Genomic DNA, 17,780 nt, shown 5'->3' with positions numbered 1-17,780 from the left:
CCAGGATTGTAATTGGCTGCCTCTGACCGCCGCCGTATAAGGGTGCATTAGCGTATTAAACAACGGAGGCATATCTCGATCATTGTCCGCCCCCGGTAGTTAAGTGTTCAGCGCGACAGGCTGCCAATCCTAAGGGCCCGCGTTCGATTCCCGGCTGGGCCGGAGATTTTCTCCGCTCAGGCACTGGGTGTTGTGTTGTCCTAGTCATCATTTCATCCCCATCGACGCGCAAGTCGCCGAATTGAGGTCAAATCGAAAGACTTGCACCCGGCGAACGGTCTACCCGACGGGAGGCCCTAGACACACGAAATTTTCATTTTTACATCTCGATCATCAAAAGATGCCACAATATGTCAATACAGACTACTTGACACAAATAATACTACGTCATTTTTAAATGCAGTCCGTGTGGTTCTGTTACAGTTATAACCACTGATAAAAGGTCATACAACATCACAGTCAATGATAATCATATGGCATCCGACACAAACTGTGGACAGTTCTGTAAAGCACATGATTTGTTACGAGACCCACTATTCACAATCACAGGTCGTATTCGATTATTCAAGACACATTACTATCTATGTTGAATAAAATGGATTGACATATTATAATACTTAACCTGATGATCTCGGAATTCTAAGGTGGTAGTAAAAAAAAAAAAAATCAGTCAGCAGCTTATTTTGGGGACTACAAGGTTCTTTGACGATAGGATGAGCTACCCGCTCTATAACACTTAGAATCTCCTAATCAAAATCTTATATGCGGTCCTAATAATTAATAGAATCAAATAAAACGTAAAAAACGTGCAATACACTTGTTTTGTGCTAAACTAAAATAGAAGTCTGGGCTCTAATCAGATTTACAACTGTTTTCTCGCCGGAATTCAAAATGTCCTAAAATGTGGCGTATTGAATTGAGTACGCCTCACGTACCATAAACGGAAGATTCTTCTCGCCAGAGTAAAAATCCGTTTGTCAGAAGACGTAAATGAAGTACCACTTGATATAGTCTCTGTCAGTGGAAGGAGGAATGCCACTTCTGGACAGTTATTTACAATGATCACAGCTTATTAAATCTGACTTCTAGGCACTCAGGCTCACATGGGTGCATGAACGTCTAACGCATTAACGACGTAACATATTGCAGCGTGATAAAATAGGTTACCACAATGTTTCTACCAACAGTTTCTTTCCCTACTTTGTCAGCTTCCTTGCTGCTTGGATTCCAGGTGTCTAGCGGAAAGCTTTTTCTTGCTTTTGTACCTAGTGATATCTGTTGAATCGCTATAAAATTGGAGAAAATTTATTATTTTGCCAGAAGTATCCGGTCGCCTATTAGTGTACATTAAAATGGGGTGTGTCCACCATTCGCCCTTATGATGGCTTGAACTCTGCTGGCGACACTTTAAAAAATGAGGTGCCTGAACGTCTGTGGAGGAATGGCAGTCCATTGTTTCTCAACGGCCGAAACGAAAAAAAAACAGTGATGTTGGACTCTGGGATCGAGAGCGAAGTCGACGTTCTAACTCATCCCAATGGTGTTCCATTGCGCCCCGGTCTGGACTCTGGGACGGTTAGTCCATTTCAGGAATGATATTTTCCGCAAACCATTCCCTCACAGTAAAAATCATCCTCTCCGAACTCATCCTCTACTGTACGCAGTTCACAATGCTGTAAAATCCATTCATATTCTTCCACATGTAGCGTTTTCTTAAGCGCAATAAGGAGACCACACCCCAACCACTTCCTGCGTATTTGAATGTTGGCGCTACACATAACAGGTAACGTTCTCCAAATATTCGCTAAACCGAAAACCTTCCATCGGATTGCCACAGGGTACAACGTGATTCGTACTCCAAATAAGTAGTTTCTAGTCATCCACTGTCCAGTGGCGCCGCTGTTCACACCACCTCATGTGTTGCCCGGCACTGACGGCAGAAATGTGAGGATTATGAGGACCCGCTCGACCACTGTATGACATTGTTTTTGACTCCTATGCACATTCGCTGTGCTAACTGGCCTGATGGTAGCACTCTGCAACTCACTGGTGATTCTTTCCGCTGACTTTTGAGGTGTTTTACAACCACCCTCCGCCATGCTAACAGTCCCTGTCCGTCAATATGGGAAGTCTGCCGGGTCTCGGTTCCGCTGTGTTCGTTCCTTGGTGTGTCCACTTTATAATCACGTCACCAACGATCCCCTTGGGCAGTTCTAGAACGTTTGAAGTATGTCAGATGGATTTATTACTCAGGTGGCACAGAATGCCTAGTCCACGTTCGAAGCTGCTGATGTTACTGCTTTTCTACGGACAACAGAATACTCCCCACCTCGTTTTATAATGGTGAATCCGCCTCTCGTGAAATCTCGTGCTCAGTTCTGGCTTAGATGGGGTGTCAGGATACTTTTGACGAGATGGTGTCGTTTTTGCCTGTTTCCTACATCTTGTCGCTAACACGCTTCAAAATGTTGAATGCTTTGAGGGACCGTGCTTCCAGAGCAGACCATATTATTCAAGGCAGCTAGGTTCGATTCCCGGCGGGGTCAGGGATTTTCTCTGCCTCGTGATGACTGGGTGTTGTGTGATGTCCTTAGGTTAGTTAGGTTTAAGTAGTTCTAAGTTCTAGGGGACTGATGACCATAGATGTTAAGTCCCATAGTGCTCAGAGCCATTTGAACCAAGGCAGCTAGATAAATTTATAATCGATGATGAAGCACAGAAGCCTCACTGACTGCCTGAAATTTAAGAGTGTTCCTCATCCTTAGGTGATAAAAAATGCGACAAAAACTGTTAACAAAAAGAATGCATAAAGATTTTTCAGACTATAATGCTTTCTTCGAATATTCTTCCCGTCTCTCAATAGTTAGTTGCGATTGTTATCTGATGACAGGCAGGCTGAGGGAAGAGCAGAAAATCTAAAATGATGCACAAATAAAGAACACTGATAGCGAATTTTTAGCATGAACTTTATATGTGTAACAATTTAAAAAAAAACAATCACAGTTACAACCCTGTCTTTTCCTTCAGATACCCAATATCTAAAATAACGTATAGAGAGGAAGAGAGGACGATACCGTTACATCGATGAAGTTTTATTTTGTCTGTTTCGTTAAATTTCTGCCAAGGCGGAGGTACTGATAGAGGGGTTTATAATTCCCTCTAGCAATTTCGAAACATGCATCGTCTGCACTTGGATCGTTCTTTAAAACGCAGCTGAAGAGCGATTTATGTGCTATGTGTAGAGTAGTAAAACTACTGTATGCAACCGCAGACTATCATACTCACACCAAAGAAGTTTTGCATCATCCCGGTTCCCAGAACTCCTGAAGATAGACGTTGACTGTGGATATTGTATCACAGACACAGTCCCCTTTCACTGTTCGGAGATGTCACTAAACCCGCCCAAAGATGTAAACAACCATGCATCAGCAGCGTCTATTAGATGGAGGGGGTCCGACAGCCGATCAGTTCTAGTTATTCTACCAGGAAGAAGGTGAAAAGGTGTTAGCATTTGGACGTAATGTGCTGTTCCATTCTCTTCTGTACCTAAGATCCATCACCGTTCCCTTTGGATCCCTACGTAATTCGGTGCTCTCCGATACACACGATCGAACAGCGAAGGAGTGGTACTCAAGCGTCAACTTTAGGTTACAATATCTCCGGATGTAATTAACATTTTACAATGCAACAAACGGCACTGATTACGTATTTGTTTATATGTTCAGATGTGCCAACAAAACTAACGTGGATCCATTAAAAAAAATAGGTTTGTTTTAAAAAACATACTTCCGTGCATTTTTGTATGGTTTGTATTAACCAATTACACTAGCCCCTCTCCTCACGTTCGGTCTGTGGAATCGGTTCGTCGGTATTTGATGTGGTTTACGAAATATATCCAGCGATAATGTTAGTGACTCACCCTATATATATATATATATATATATATATATATATATATATATAATTTATTTATTTATTTATTTATTTATTAGACTACCACTGCGCCATCTTACCACTAAATCCTATAGGGGGGGGGGGGGGTGCACAACCTTCCCTGAAACACCCTTAGGATGTTTTCAAACTGTTTTGACACCCTACATATATAAACAGAATACTATTCACCGCTGACCAATCAGTCATTACACTGGTATATGATAATCGTCATACCCAACGGTTGCTAATGTAGCAGTAATGCCGCAAGTCCTCGGTTATACTTGCGAGCTCGTGTGTACTCGCTCTCATTCCTACGCTAGTATGGTTCACTTTTATCAGACAGGACACAAGCGACGAATTTACGGCTATAAATGGGCAATGGCGGAGACACGCGCGTCGAGTGTCCGAGCGTGCGGAGAAGATGAGCTCGGAGATGACTTCATAAGAGGCGAGATGAAAGCGAGTGTCCGGAGCTTATTTCCGATCTCCGCTTCCTGCCCGGCAACCTCGCCGGCCGCCGTCACACGCAGCTCTGTCTCTTGCTGAGGCGACCTCCGCAGCCCAGGGTCAATGGACGCCACGAGGACGCCGTCGTCAGAGGCTGTATGAGTTTTTGATAAATAAGGTATGACGTTAATACCGCTGCATTTTTGATTCCACGACCGCCGAAATACTTGTTCTTCGCACTTACCCCATACATAGCATCATGAGACATTGTACTGACAATTACCGCGTCATTACCTATTGGACCAGCTTGGTTCCATAAGAAGCTGTAAGAAATCATCTATTCACTCACTGGCCATACAGGCACCGAGACGAAAGATAACAGAGGGAAGGCTGAGATACTGAATTCGGTCTTCCGAAATTGTTTCACAGCAGAAAATCGTAACACGGCCCCTTCTTTCAGTCATCGTACGAACTTCGAAATGACAGATATTGAGATAACTGATCGCGGAATAGAAAAGCAGTTACTACAATGACTTAATAATGGAAAGGCAGGAGAACCAGATGAGATAACTGTAAAATACTACAAAGATTATGCGAAAGAACTTTCTCCCCTTCTAGCCGCAGTTTATCGTAGATCGTTGGAGCAACGAATGACACCTTGCGACTGGAAAAAAGCGCAGGTCATTCCCGTTTTCAAGAAGGGTCGTATGACAGATGCATACAATTACACGCCTATATCGTTGACGTCATTCTGTTATAGAATTTAGGAACATGTTTTGTGCCCAAGAATTATGACATTTTCGGAGAACGACTATCTCCTCTATAAAAGTCAACATGGATTCCCCAGAGATTTTGCGAAACTCAGCTAGTTCTGAAACTTCCTGGCAGATTAAAACTGTGTGCCTGACCGAGACTCGAACTCGGGACGTTTGCCTTTCGCGGGCAAGTGCTCTACCAACTGAGCTACCCAAGCACCACTCACGCCCCGTCCTCACACCTTTACTTCTGCCACTTGCTCGCGAAAGGCAAAGGTCCCGAGTTCGAGTTTCTGTCCGGCACACAGTTTCAATCTGCCAGGAAGTTTCATATCAGCGCACACTCCGCTGCAGAGTGAAAACCTCACTCTGGAATCAGCTAGTTCTGTTTCTCCATCAGATCCATAACGCTGTAGTCAACGGTGCGCGTTCCTCGATTTCAGAAAGGCATTTTCACCGTCCCGCACTGCCATTTACTGAATAAAATACGAACTTACCGAGTATCGGACCAGATTTGCAACTGGATGCAAGAATTCCTTGCAGACAGAATTCAACACGTCGCTCTTAATGGAACAAAATCGGCAGATGTGAAGGTAATGTCCGGAGTACCGAAAGTACATGTGATAGGGGCGTTCTTTTTACAGTGTACATAAATGACCTAACAGAAAGCGTCTGAAGCTCTTTAAGACTGTTCGCGAATGATGCGGATGTATTTAAGATAGTAGCAATGCTAGAAGACTTTATCATTTGAAAAGGACCTACAGAGAATTAATGAAAGACGTAGGCTCTGGCAGTTGACACTGAAAGTAAATAGATTTAACACATTGTGCATACGTAGGAAAAGAAATCCACTTCTGAACAACTATACCAATGATGACAAATTGCTGTAAACATTATGTACCGTAAAATACTTAGGAGTAAACATCTAGAGCTACCTTAGTGGAATGACCACATAAAACAGCAGGAAATGCAGATACTAGACTGAGAGTCATAGGAAGAATCCTAAGAAAATGTAACTCATCCACGAAGGAAGTGGTTTAAAGGCGCTTGTTCCACCGATTCCTCAGTGTTGTTCATCAATCTTGGATCCTTACCTGGTAGAACTGATAGAAGATACAGAGAACATCCAACGAAGAGCGGCGTGTTTCGTCAAGGTATCGTTTAGTCGGCGCGAGAGCGTTACAGAGATGCCCAACAAACTCCGTTGGCAAACGCCACGAGAGAGGTGTTGCGCATCTCGGAGAGATTTACTACTGAAATTTCGAGAGAGTACTTTCCGGAAAGAGTAGGAATACGTGTTACTTCCTTCCACATACAGCTCACGAAATGGCCGCAATGAGAAAATACCAGCAATTAGAGTTAACACATAGGTCTACCAACAATCATTCTTCCCAGGCGCCATTCGAGAGTGGAACAGGGTAGGTGGATCAGAAAGTGGTTCTAGAAGTACACTCAGCTAGTTGGCTTGCAGAGTGTTTACGAATATGTGGATATAGAGCGAAAGGATCTCGCATTGAACCATTGGGGTACTAGGTCTCATTATCTCAGGGCATGTGATTTTATTTGTTGGGAGTTTGTGAAGGATTTCGACTATGTATTTCCTCTTCCAGCGAAGTTTGGGCGAACCTCAACACCGCACAGCAACGACGGTAATGGAGACACCGTCGCAAATGTATAAGACGAATCTGATTATCGTCTGTGTGTTTGTAGTGCGTCCGGTGGAGTCCAGATTCAGCATCTGTGAAACTTAAATGGAAACTCTGATGCCAAATGTAACTACAGAAAGTTCCCCTAAGTTTATGTGCATGCATGTGAAAGATATACTCATGTAAAATCGGATGATTCTTTCGACAATGAAAACTTCGTAGTTATATGTGTAAGTTTAAATTCACCTCAAGTTTCTGTCTTCATTCATGTAGAAGATTAGTTCTGTGTATAATCCCTGTACTTATTGCAAGCGTACATAATTACAACGTAAACATTTTTTATTTTATAGATTATTGTAATTTTGACCTGTGAGTGGTTTCATATTTTCCAGGTGAAGCTATTTCCGTGGTCTCTAAGTAAGCTCCATGGCATTTTATACATGGGCTATTCACTCTGAAAGACCTGTTTTCATTTTAGCTCAGTGTCTGGTACTTGCAAATATCTTTTGCTTCAGAGGACTTCTATTGACACTCGGTCAACACGGATTTAGGAAACATGGTTCTTCTGAAACACAACTAGATCTTTACTCACACGAAGTGTTGAGTGGTATTGATAAGGGATTTCAAAGGGATTCCGTATTTCTGGATTTGCGGAAGGCTTTTGACACTGTGCCACACAATAGGCTTATAGTGAAATTGCTTATGGAATATCGTCTCAGTTATGTGACTGGATTCGTGATTTCCTGTCTCACATGTCACAGTTCGTAGTAACTGACGGAAAGTCATCGAGTAAAATAGAAATGATTTCTGGTGTTCCCCAAGGTACTGTTATAGGCCCTTTGCTGTTCCTTGTCCATATAGACGATTTGGGAGACAATCTGAGCAGCCGTCTTAGGTTGTTTGCAGTTGATGCTGTCGTTTATCGACTAGTAAGACGATCAGAAGATCAAAAGAAATTGCAAAACGATTTAGAAAAAAAATCTATGTGGTGCGAAAATTGGCAATTTACCCTAAATAACGAAAAGTGTGAGGTCATCGACATGAGTGCTAAAACGAATCCGTTAAACTTCGGTTACACGATAAATAAGTCAGATCTAAAAGCCGCAACGTCAAGTAAACACTTAGGAATTACGATTACGGACAACTTAAATTGGAAGGAATACATAGAAAATATTGTGGGGAAGGCTAACCAAAGACTGCGTTTTATTGGCAGGACACTCAGAAAATGTAACAGATCTACTAAAGAGACTGCCTACACTACGCTTCTCCGCCCTCTTTTAGAATACTTTTGCGCGATTGGGGATTGAAGATAGGATTGACGGAGCACATCGAAAAAAGTTCAAAGAAGGGCAGTACGTTTTGTATTATCGCGAAATAGGGGAGAGAGTGTCACTGAAATGATACAGGATTTGGGGTGGACATCATTAAAACAAAGGCGTTTCTCTTTGCGACGGTATCTTCTCATCAAATTTCAATCACCAACGTTTTTCCTCCGAATGCGAAAATATTTTTTTATACGCCGACTTACATAGCGAGAAACGATCACCATGATAAAATAAGTGAAATCAGAGCTTCCATGGAACGATATAGGTGTTCGTTCTTTGCGCGAGCTATACGAGATGGGAATAATAGAGAATTGTGAAGGTGGTTCGATTAACCCTCTGTCAGGTACTTAAATGTGATTTGCAGAGTATCCATGTAGATTTAGATGTCCCTTGCATCGATGTGAAATTCGATTCTTCCAGGTTGCACTTTTTGTATTTTGGAGAGAACAGTTCCCCCACTGTCGTGATAGATTCTTATATTTTGGTATTTAGAGTGCCGTTTCTTGCGCTCCTGATGAATATCAAAATATATGTCAAGCTTATGTTCGTCTTCAAGTGATATTCCTTACTGACTTACAGTTTTATCACTCTCTATAATTGTTTCTTTCAGCAGTATAAACAGCAGACATGAGATTTGACTTCTTTTCGTACATTTTATATAGTATCCAGAGTCTCCCAACTAATTACTCATTTTTGTCTAAATATGCGCTTGCATAATTTCTCGAAATTATTATGAATATCGTGTGTCTGTAAATTTGCATTTGCGCACTCACTCCCAACATTCTAGAATAAAATCATACGCTATTAGCCATTATGTTAGCTTGAACACTATTTATTGTCTGTTGAGAATGGTGGTGTATAAGAACAGAGGTGATTTTCTCCAATTTTTGACCGGGAGAAATATGATGCATTGTCAGCTTAGTGAAAAATACGGTCTCTGTGTTGCAAGCGATGGATAGGTCGTATATGGAGGAATTACTGAAGTGGACCATGGGAACATAGACCATTATAACACGTAAGTATCACATCTTCAGTCACTAGCTTTGTGTATTATCAGCAGACTCCATAATTTATTAAAACTGATAACTCACAATTTTTCCCTATGTGGAAAACTTCATAAGTGTCACTGCTAGTCCTGTACAAAAGTGTACCAGGAAACTGGAGATTTTGGAAACTGCAGTATAAACGCTTTCCACGGATCGGCGTGCTGTTCGACTTTCCAGGAACTTCGTGCTGCCCAGAGTAAATGTCGCAGCCAGCTGTCTGCCGGAGCTTTATTGCTTCACGGCAAAGCGAATTTCACACCGCTCACGAAACTCAAGTTCCACGCTGACTCGTTTCGCTGGCAGCAATTGGATCATCCCAGTTAGACGTCACACAGTGCTTCTAATATCTGTTACGTCTGCCTGCTACTAATCTGATTGTCAAATTGCTTACTAACGGAGAATTAAATGGAACGGTTCAGGAATTGTATCCCCAAGTACTGCCCTTAAATGACGAGGATGGAGAGCAACCATTAGCACGTTACGACAAACCTTAAGATATAAACAGAAAAATTCTATAGAAGGTGATAAAGGTATAGTGAAATTAAGAAAAATTAATAACCCAAAAATGTTTCGTAACAATTTTTAAACTGGTTGAGAAATAGAACAACAATCATAATTAAAATCGTGCTTGCCATACTGCACGTTTTTCACTTGTCACAAAAAACGCAACTTACGGAGGTTGGAGGGAAACTAGAATTCAATTGTAGTATCTTTAATAACTTATGTACAATGCTCGGTTTCCAAGTAGCGACTCCCGAAGTAACTCATTTTGCTATTTCATATTAAGACAACGAGGGAAATAGCACGAGATTAATACGCTGGACCAGCATTCTGAAGGAGTGGAATCTCAATCCTTCACCGACCATTCTCACTCAGGTTTTCCCAGTTTCCCTAATTATGTAATGCGATTACGTGACTAGCTGTTTTGATATGACCACAGAAAATTCCTTCCCTCATCGGTAATCAACCAACTAGTGCTCCTAGATGAGGAAAAATCGTTAATATCTATTTAACCTTCTTTCCTTCCCTTCCCTTCAAATAAAGAGCTACTCTTATAACATCGATTACCACGTTTACTGACATGTCTTACCAGTCTGTTCTTCAATCCCTTTGCAATTTTTTCGGGCAGGTTATACCTGTTCCCGATATCTACACCCATTTTCGTATTTATCGTTCCTATTCAAATGAGCGTTTGGCGTCATTGGCCGGGAGGCCCCTTGCAGGGCAGGTCCGGCCGCCTTGGTGCAGGTCCTATTACATTCGACGCCACATTGGGCGACGTGCGCACCGGATGGGGATGAAATGATGATGGAGACAGCACAACACCCAGTCCCTGAGCGGAGAAAATCCCAGACCCAGCCGGGAATCGAACCCGGACTCGTAGTACAGCAATTCGTCACGCTGACCACTCAGCTATCGGGGCGGACGTCATTCCTATTTAGAAAGGGGAAAGTGAAATTATGATCGTATATAATGTTTGCAAGCGAATGTTATTTGTTCTGTAAGTTTGTCTTAATTTCTGATTAACAACGTTGTGGGCCTAGTAAGTACACTGCATGAACTTTTACTCCTCATTGTTATGCTGTACATAAGACACGACATAGTAGAACAAGAATCTTTTGCCTGATAATAGATGACCATGTACGCCTTCGCAAGAGAATAAGATTTAATGGCGTGGTCGTAGATGGGTGGTATAGGCAAAGACCGAAGAGACTGTTAATTTAAATTTGATTCGATATAAATCATTCGCGCTGTCAAGTAAATCTGGCAAAATGAAAGCCTTCTGTGTCGTTCATGTACGTTAAATGTTTGGGTGTGGCAAATGTAATATTAAAAGCGATGGCAGTGTTAATTTTAATTCAATTCTCGATCTATCATTAGCACAGTTGAAACTAAATTAGACGTGACGGATACAGATGAGGCAGCTTTGCGCATTTGATGCTTGCGGCATCAAATTCACGGGCTATCAACGAGCACCGGAACCAGAGCGTGGTGTTTACCTGATTATCCGCACTCGTCAGAGCAAATATTTTTTCGCTCCATGTTTGAGTTCCTCGTGTTGTTCAAGACGGTTTAATAGCTCACTAATAGTAGGGACATCATAAAAGTAGCGATACTAAATTTTATCAGTAATAGAAGATGGCCTTGTTAAATAAAATGTCTTACCATTCAAATGGTCTCTGACCGCTATGTTGCATTGATACTTGTAGTCTGTGTCCTAAACCCTTGCGCTATTCCCTCATCAGCTTTTAGAGTCAACTGCATCAATTATCGGTCAAATGCTTGAACGGAGCCCACACAAGACTCTCTACAGCTTACCTAATGGAGTTTTGTCCGAAATTTCATAGCCAAATTAAAAGTGGAAAGTGGACAGATCAATATTTAAATATGTTATGTTTCATACTTCTGGAAAAAAACTTGAAAATGAGATATTTTGTTTAAAAGTTGCTGTCGAACGTTTTGTGAAAGGATTTGTGTAAAGGTAAGAACTAAAATAAAGTGAGGAAACATTTGGTTCATCTTTGAAGTATGAAATCAAATAAAGCAAACAAGGTGCCGATGGGAATTAAGAGTTCAAAGTTTAACTTAGAATTTTAAAGACAAATAGAGGATATTTGTCTGATGGAATTTCACTCATTGGTCTCTTTACGTCACTAACATACGGGCATCTCAGCTGTCGTCCGTGATTTTGAACGTCTTTCTAAGGCGAGTCAAATGTTTCTCTAATCTGTCTTATTTCTTACTTTTAGACAAATAATTTCACAAATCATTTGACCGTTTTTGTCAAAATTTCATTTTAACGGTTATGACGCACAGTGCATCCATTTATAGTACCAATAAAGTCATAGGGAAACTTTCACAACGTATGTTTATTTTCGAACGAAAGCTAAATTTTGAGTTTAAAAATTAACAAATAACAAATAGAAACAGAGTCCCAACAGGGAATCATATAGCGCTTGTAGAAAAAAGTGTTCCGAGACTGTTACCTGAAATGCTCCTCCATGATACTGACAAGAGGGAGATTGAGTTAATTATTAAATCAGTAAAGACCAAGAACTCTCATGGATATGACGGGGTATTTAGCAGAATACTGAAGTATTGTTCTGTGTGTGTTAGCCCAGTACTTAGCCATATCTGTAACTTTTCCTTTAGGAGTGGTCGGTTTCCTGACCGGTTAAAGTACTCGGTAGTGACGCCACTTTATAAAAATGGAGACAGGAATAATGTTGACAATTATAGACCTATTTCTATGCCATCGGTGTTTTTTCTGAAGTTATCGAGAGGGTTGTATTACTAGGTTACTGGAGCACTTATTCATCTAATATGCTGTCAGATGTACAGTTTGGTTTCAGAAAAGATTTAACACCTGAAAATGCTATATTCTCTTTTCTCTGTGAGGTTTTGGACGGATTAAATAAAAGGTTGCGAACGCTAGGTGTTTTCTTTGATTTAACGAAGGCTTTTGACTGTTGACCACAAAATAATACTGCAGAAGTTGGACCATTATGGAGTAAGGGGAGTAGCTTACAATTGGTTCGCTTCTTACTTTAAGAACAGAAAGCAGACGGTAATTCTCCCCAATATTGAGAGTGGTAGTGATGATCAATCCCAATGGGGCACCGTTAAGTGGGGCGTTCCCCAAGGGTCGGTGCTGGGGCCACTGCTGTTTCTTATTTATATAAATGATACGCCTTCTAGTATTATAGGTGATTAAAAAATATTTCTGTTTGCTGAGGACACCAGCTTAGTAGTGAAGGATCTTGCGTGTACTATTGAAACAATATCAAATAATGTAGTTCATGAAATAAGTTCGTGGCTTGTGGAAAATAATTTTATGCTAAATCACAGTAAGATTCAGTTTTTACAGTTTCTAACTCACAATTCAACAAGAACCGATATTTTGATCAGACAGAATGGGCATATTATAAGCGAGACGGAACAGTTCATGTCATATGGTACTATTTTTGGGGGTAATTCTTCTGATTCAAAAAGGGTATTTTGGCTCAAAAACGGGCTGTTCGAGCTATATGTGGTGTAAGTTCGAGAACTTCTTGTCGACCTCTATTCAATAGTCTGGGAATTCTGACATTGCCCTCACAGTATATATTTTCTTTAATGTCGTTTGTTGTTAGCAATATTAGCTTATTCCCAAGAGTTAGCAGCTTTCACTCAGTTAATACTAGGCAGAAATCAAATCTGCATGTGGAATGGACTTCCTTGAGTCTTGTGCAGAAAGGAGTGCACTATTCTGCTGCATCCATTTTCGATAAGCTACCACAAGAGCTCAAAAATCTTAGCAGTAGCCCAAACACTTTTAAGTCAAAACTGAAGAGTTTCCTCATGTCTCACTCCTTCTATTCTGCCAAGGAGCTCCTGGAAGAGCTAAAAAATTAAGCAAATTCCAGTGTTGCATTGTTGATTTTCTTTATTTAAACTTACGAATTGTCGCCTGAATATGTTTCTTATATTTCATTTTATCTGTTTCTGCTATCGTGTTATAATTTTATGTATTGACTCGTACCATGACCATGGAGACTTCTCCTTAATTTGGTCCCACGGAACAATAAATAAATAATAATAAACATATGCGCATTTCCAAACATAGCGTAAATCGTCACCTAAAAAAATAGAAAACTGTAAGTATTACACAAGAAATGAGATAGAAATACTTCGTGAATGACAAATGTGCGAGAATGTACATCGCAAAAGAAATGGCAGAAACCACATTGTTTTGCTGTAATAAAACTGGGAACAACAGCGTTCTGGTAAGACCAATGGTAGAGTTAAGGATAGAAATAAACAATGAAAGACTGTGTATCAAGTGTTGTGGTGAAATAAATGGTAAATGAGTGTTTGTTTAAGGACTGTGACAGAAATAAATTATTGGAAAACGCTATGTGAGAGTGAATAATAAATACTGAATTCCAATTCGGAGGAAGGTATAAAAAGGTGAAATAAAAAAGATGTTATCTATTTTAATATGCATATAAACTATTAATTTTTAATGAATGAAAATTAAGTCGGTAAACATGTATGACTGTGTTTAAAATACGAAGAAATAACCAATCGTTTTTTCGTACGCTATAGGAAGTTTTCATGTTCCACTTCAAATATCGGGGAACCTTGAAATTCTCTTTGAAATTGGAAAATAGGTCGGGTAACAGAAACATTTCTTTTCCAGTCGTACTATTTTACGTACATAGTGTATTTTTTTTGTCTGCAGTTAATATGAAGGATCCAAACCTTTATATTGAATATAGAAACGTTTACGGCTATGCTTGTCTCTGACCATTATGTAATGTATGAAAGCTGCTTTCAGTCAGAAAATGATTTTGTTCTTAGTGAATTATACGTTTTGAACCCAGAAGGTTCCTATTCATTTGCTACTTAAGTCGTCGTATATTGTCACATTTGATGTTAGCCACTTTTATGCCTGTTACGATAGTATTTTTAAGTTACATTTTCATCGAGCTTCAAAATACACTTTCAAGACACGTCATTTCATCTGGTTTTCTGGTTATTCGTGCACCTTAAGCTTTGGACACTATTCGTACTCGCTTAATGTATGGACTAAAAAAAAAAAGGTTCAAATATACGGGACTTGACATCTGAGATCATCAGTCCCCTAGACTTACAACTACTTAAACCTAACTAACCTAAGGACATCACACACATCCATGCCCGAGGCAGGATTCGAACCTGTGAGTGTAGCAGCAGCGCGGTTCCGGACTGAAGCGCCCAGAACCGCTCGATCACAACGGCCGACGATGTATGGACTAAAGACTGAGTTGATGCCCGTGTGCGTATTTGGATTTGAATTCCTGGCCGAAGATAGGTAATGCTAGAAATAGCAATCGCAATAAACAAAAAATGTAGATTTCACAGCCGTAAGTGAAAACGACTATGTTTAATAACTTCAAGAAGTCTGTTGATCCATTCCACACGAAACTATAATAACATTACTAGTATAATTTTTGAGGTCCTCCGTAATATGAAAAAGCAAACGTGTAATATATATTACAAACTCTCATTGCTGTGACAGTATCATCGTAACTTTCATAATTCTCTTCTAGGCAACTGTTAAATATTTACGTTTACTTCTAAAATGGGAATCTTACCAATATTACAGATAATTTTTTTACCATCATTGAGCCTTGAATAACACTGAAAATTTATTCTGTACGAACGTTCCTGGCCTGCGTCAACGTATGACGTAAGATGGTGGTTTCAGAAATGTATATGTAATCCTGTGATGATCTGAACAACATTTCCTGCGAACTGTTATACGAATAAGTAAACAACAAAAATTGCAACGCTTTTTTCATTTGTCATGAACAGTAACAATTTGTCTTACTTTTAGTGGCATTTTATAACCTACGCAGAATATATCGCAGGAAAGCCTTAAAATCAACATCGTCCACGTTTCAGCAGTTCAATAAGAGTCCTACCTGAAGATGAGGCACAACTAAGTAATATCAGTGATTGTATGCAGTGTTTTTTATTTGTAAATTTATGAATGTCCATCTTATTGTATGAACGAGGGATTTCAGCTGACAATGTATATGAAAAAAAGTACCACCGCAGCTGTATCTTGAGTATATCTTTATTCTATCACACGACTTGTGTCTGCGGCACATTACAGCCATCATCAGGCGCTGTTTACCAGAGAAGAGTAACAAAATGCCAATGTTTGAAAACTAAACAACTATAAAACAACGAACACATAAAATTATGTACCATAATTTTATGTGTTCGTTGTTTTATAGCTGTCTAATTTTCAAATATTTGCATTGTATTACTGTTCTTTGGTAAACGGGGCCTGAGAATGGCGGTAATGTGCCGCCGAAACTAGCTGTGCGATAGGATAAAGACATTCTCAAGATACAGCTGTGGTGGCACTATTCCTCGTATCTTTTAGTTGTCATTTAACCTTAGGCTTAACCAGAAACCAAATAAGAATTTTATTATATTAAATATAAATAAGGATGCAACGCACTTCACAAAATGTAGAGGTACAGGACCTTGGTCGTGACAACAATTCCATCTCCTTGAGAGACAAAACAGAAAAATATGAAACTTTTAAGCAATACAAAGCACAACAGAACAAGTAAAACAGGACGAGCTCTGTAAGTATATCGATATAAAACTGTAATGAAAGCAACTCACTTTACCGTGATGTAACAGATAATTTAAACGGGGACTCAGATCGTATACGTCTACCTTGCGGCTTCATGTTGGTGATTAATAGAGCACCGCCGTGTAGTTCCTAGTCCATTTCCTTTGCTTGCCTTTCGACTTCACATTTCTCGAAGAAAAGTGGTAACGCACTTTCGCTCTGTGAATGACACTCTTGATAGAGAACGTGGTTGTCTCCTGTGTCGAATAAGATGCGGATTGACACTATGACACGTTTCCTGGCTTCAGTAATGGCTGAATACGATTTAAATTCTACTGTGAGGAATACTGTGCGCCAGTGTGAGCTTTTGGTTTTGTGGTCAATGAACGACAAGCGTAATGAGATTTATAGGCCCGCGTTCAATCGGCAGGTGACGTTCGAGTTGCTTATCGGATGCGGTTATCGGAAGGGTAAATCGGAGTTTTGGAATAGTGCATTCCCTACACTTTTCTCTGGCTCCGCCGTATTTAGTTTCTAGGTACTGGGGCGCTGACCAAATCAAATAGTGTTTCTGTGCAGCTCATATGACCAATGACACCGTTGCTGACTCATTGCCCAGTGTCCGAGTAACCTAGAGAAATCGCTATCTGTAAAGTTATCCTTAACGTAAAATAACACGAGGATATGGCTAATGGAAGAAAATAATTTTGTCCAACCCGTTAATACTGAGATTTCCTACTGAATTGTAAGTTGAATTGATGAATAACAGCTCCAGTTGCTTAAAAGATTTTTATTTTACTTCTCGGCCTGTTTCGTCTTTTATACTGAACCATATTCTAGTGGAATCTGAATATGATGCTACAAATGTAAGCACACGTTGCAATTATAATTAATATCTAAATGCCGGCCGGTGTGGCCGAGCGGTTCTAGGCGCTTCAGTCTGGAACCGCGCGACCTCTACAGTCGCATGTTCGAATCCTGCCTTGAGCATGGATGTGTGTGATGTCCTTAGGTTAGTTAGGTTTAAGTAGTTCTAAGTTCTAGAGGACTGATGACCTCAGATGTTAAGTCCCATAGTGCTTAGAGCCATTTGAACCATTTTTGAATATCTAAATAATTTACATATCAGGAACGTTGAGTTTCGACATGAAATACTTTTCAAGTATAAAAATATACAGTGTAAGTACAGAAAGAAGAAAAATATAGCTTACGTTGCTCTGTGGAGAAGCGAAGTCAAGTGATTACGAAAACAGAAGTGAGGTGGATTGTCTACAAGACAAACACATGTTTACTAACAGCTGAACGCAGCTACGAAACTACCGAGCGTCTTTAAAGAAATGTATAACGTGACGAAACTTATTCAGGAGGTTGGAGTTTTTTTAGTGAGCACTGCTCGTTGAACGTTGACTCAATGCATTATCCGACAGATAGGCACCGTCCTGGTTGATCAGATTCTCTACTATGCGTATTTTCACAGTGTCTTTGGAATGCATACAGTACGCTAATAAAGT

General features: G+C 40.2%; 1 protein-coding gene across 1 annotated transcript in view; it reads right to left on the bottom strand.

Moving 5' to 3' along the window:
* Positions 1–10,311, bottom strand: part of LOC124722209 (gamma-aminobutyric acid type B receptor subunit 2) — a 360,835-nt gene extending 350,524 nt beyond the window's left edge. Inside the window, exon 1 of the mRNA XM_047247405.1 lies at positions 10,243–10,311. Coding sequence (XP_047103361.1) covers positions 10,243–10,311 — 69 coding nt within the window. The remainder of the gene's footprint in view (positions 1–10,242) is intronic.
* Positions 10,312–17,780: the final 7,469 nt, after the last annotated feature.

This window comes from Schistocerca piceifrons, chromosome X (assembly GCF_021461385.2).
Source record: "Schistocerca piceifrons isolate TAMUIC-IGC-003096 chromosome X, iqSchPice1.1, whole genome shotgun sequence".
NCBI classification, from domain to species: Eukaryota; Metazoa; Arthropoda; class Insecta; order Orthoptera; family Acrididae; genus Schistocerca; species Schistocerca piceifrons.
Note: the sequence above shows the minus strand (reverse complement) of the source record. Positions and strands in the feature narration are given on the sequence as shown.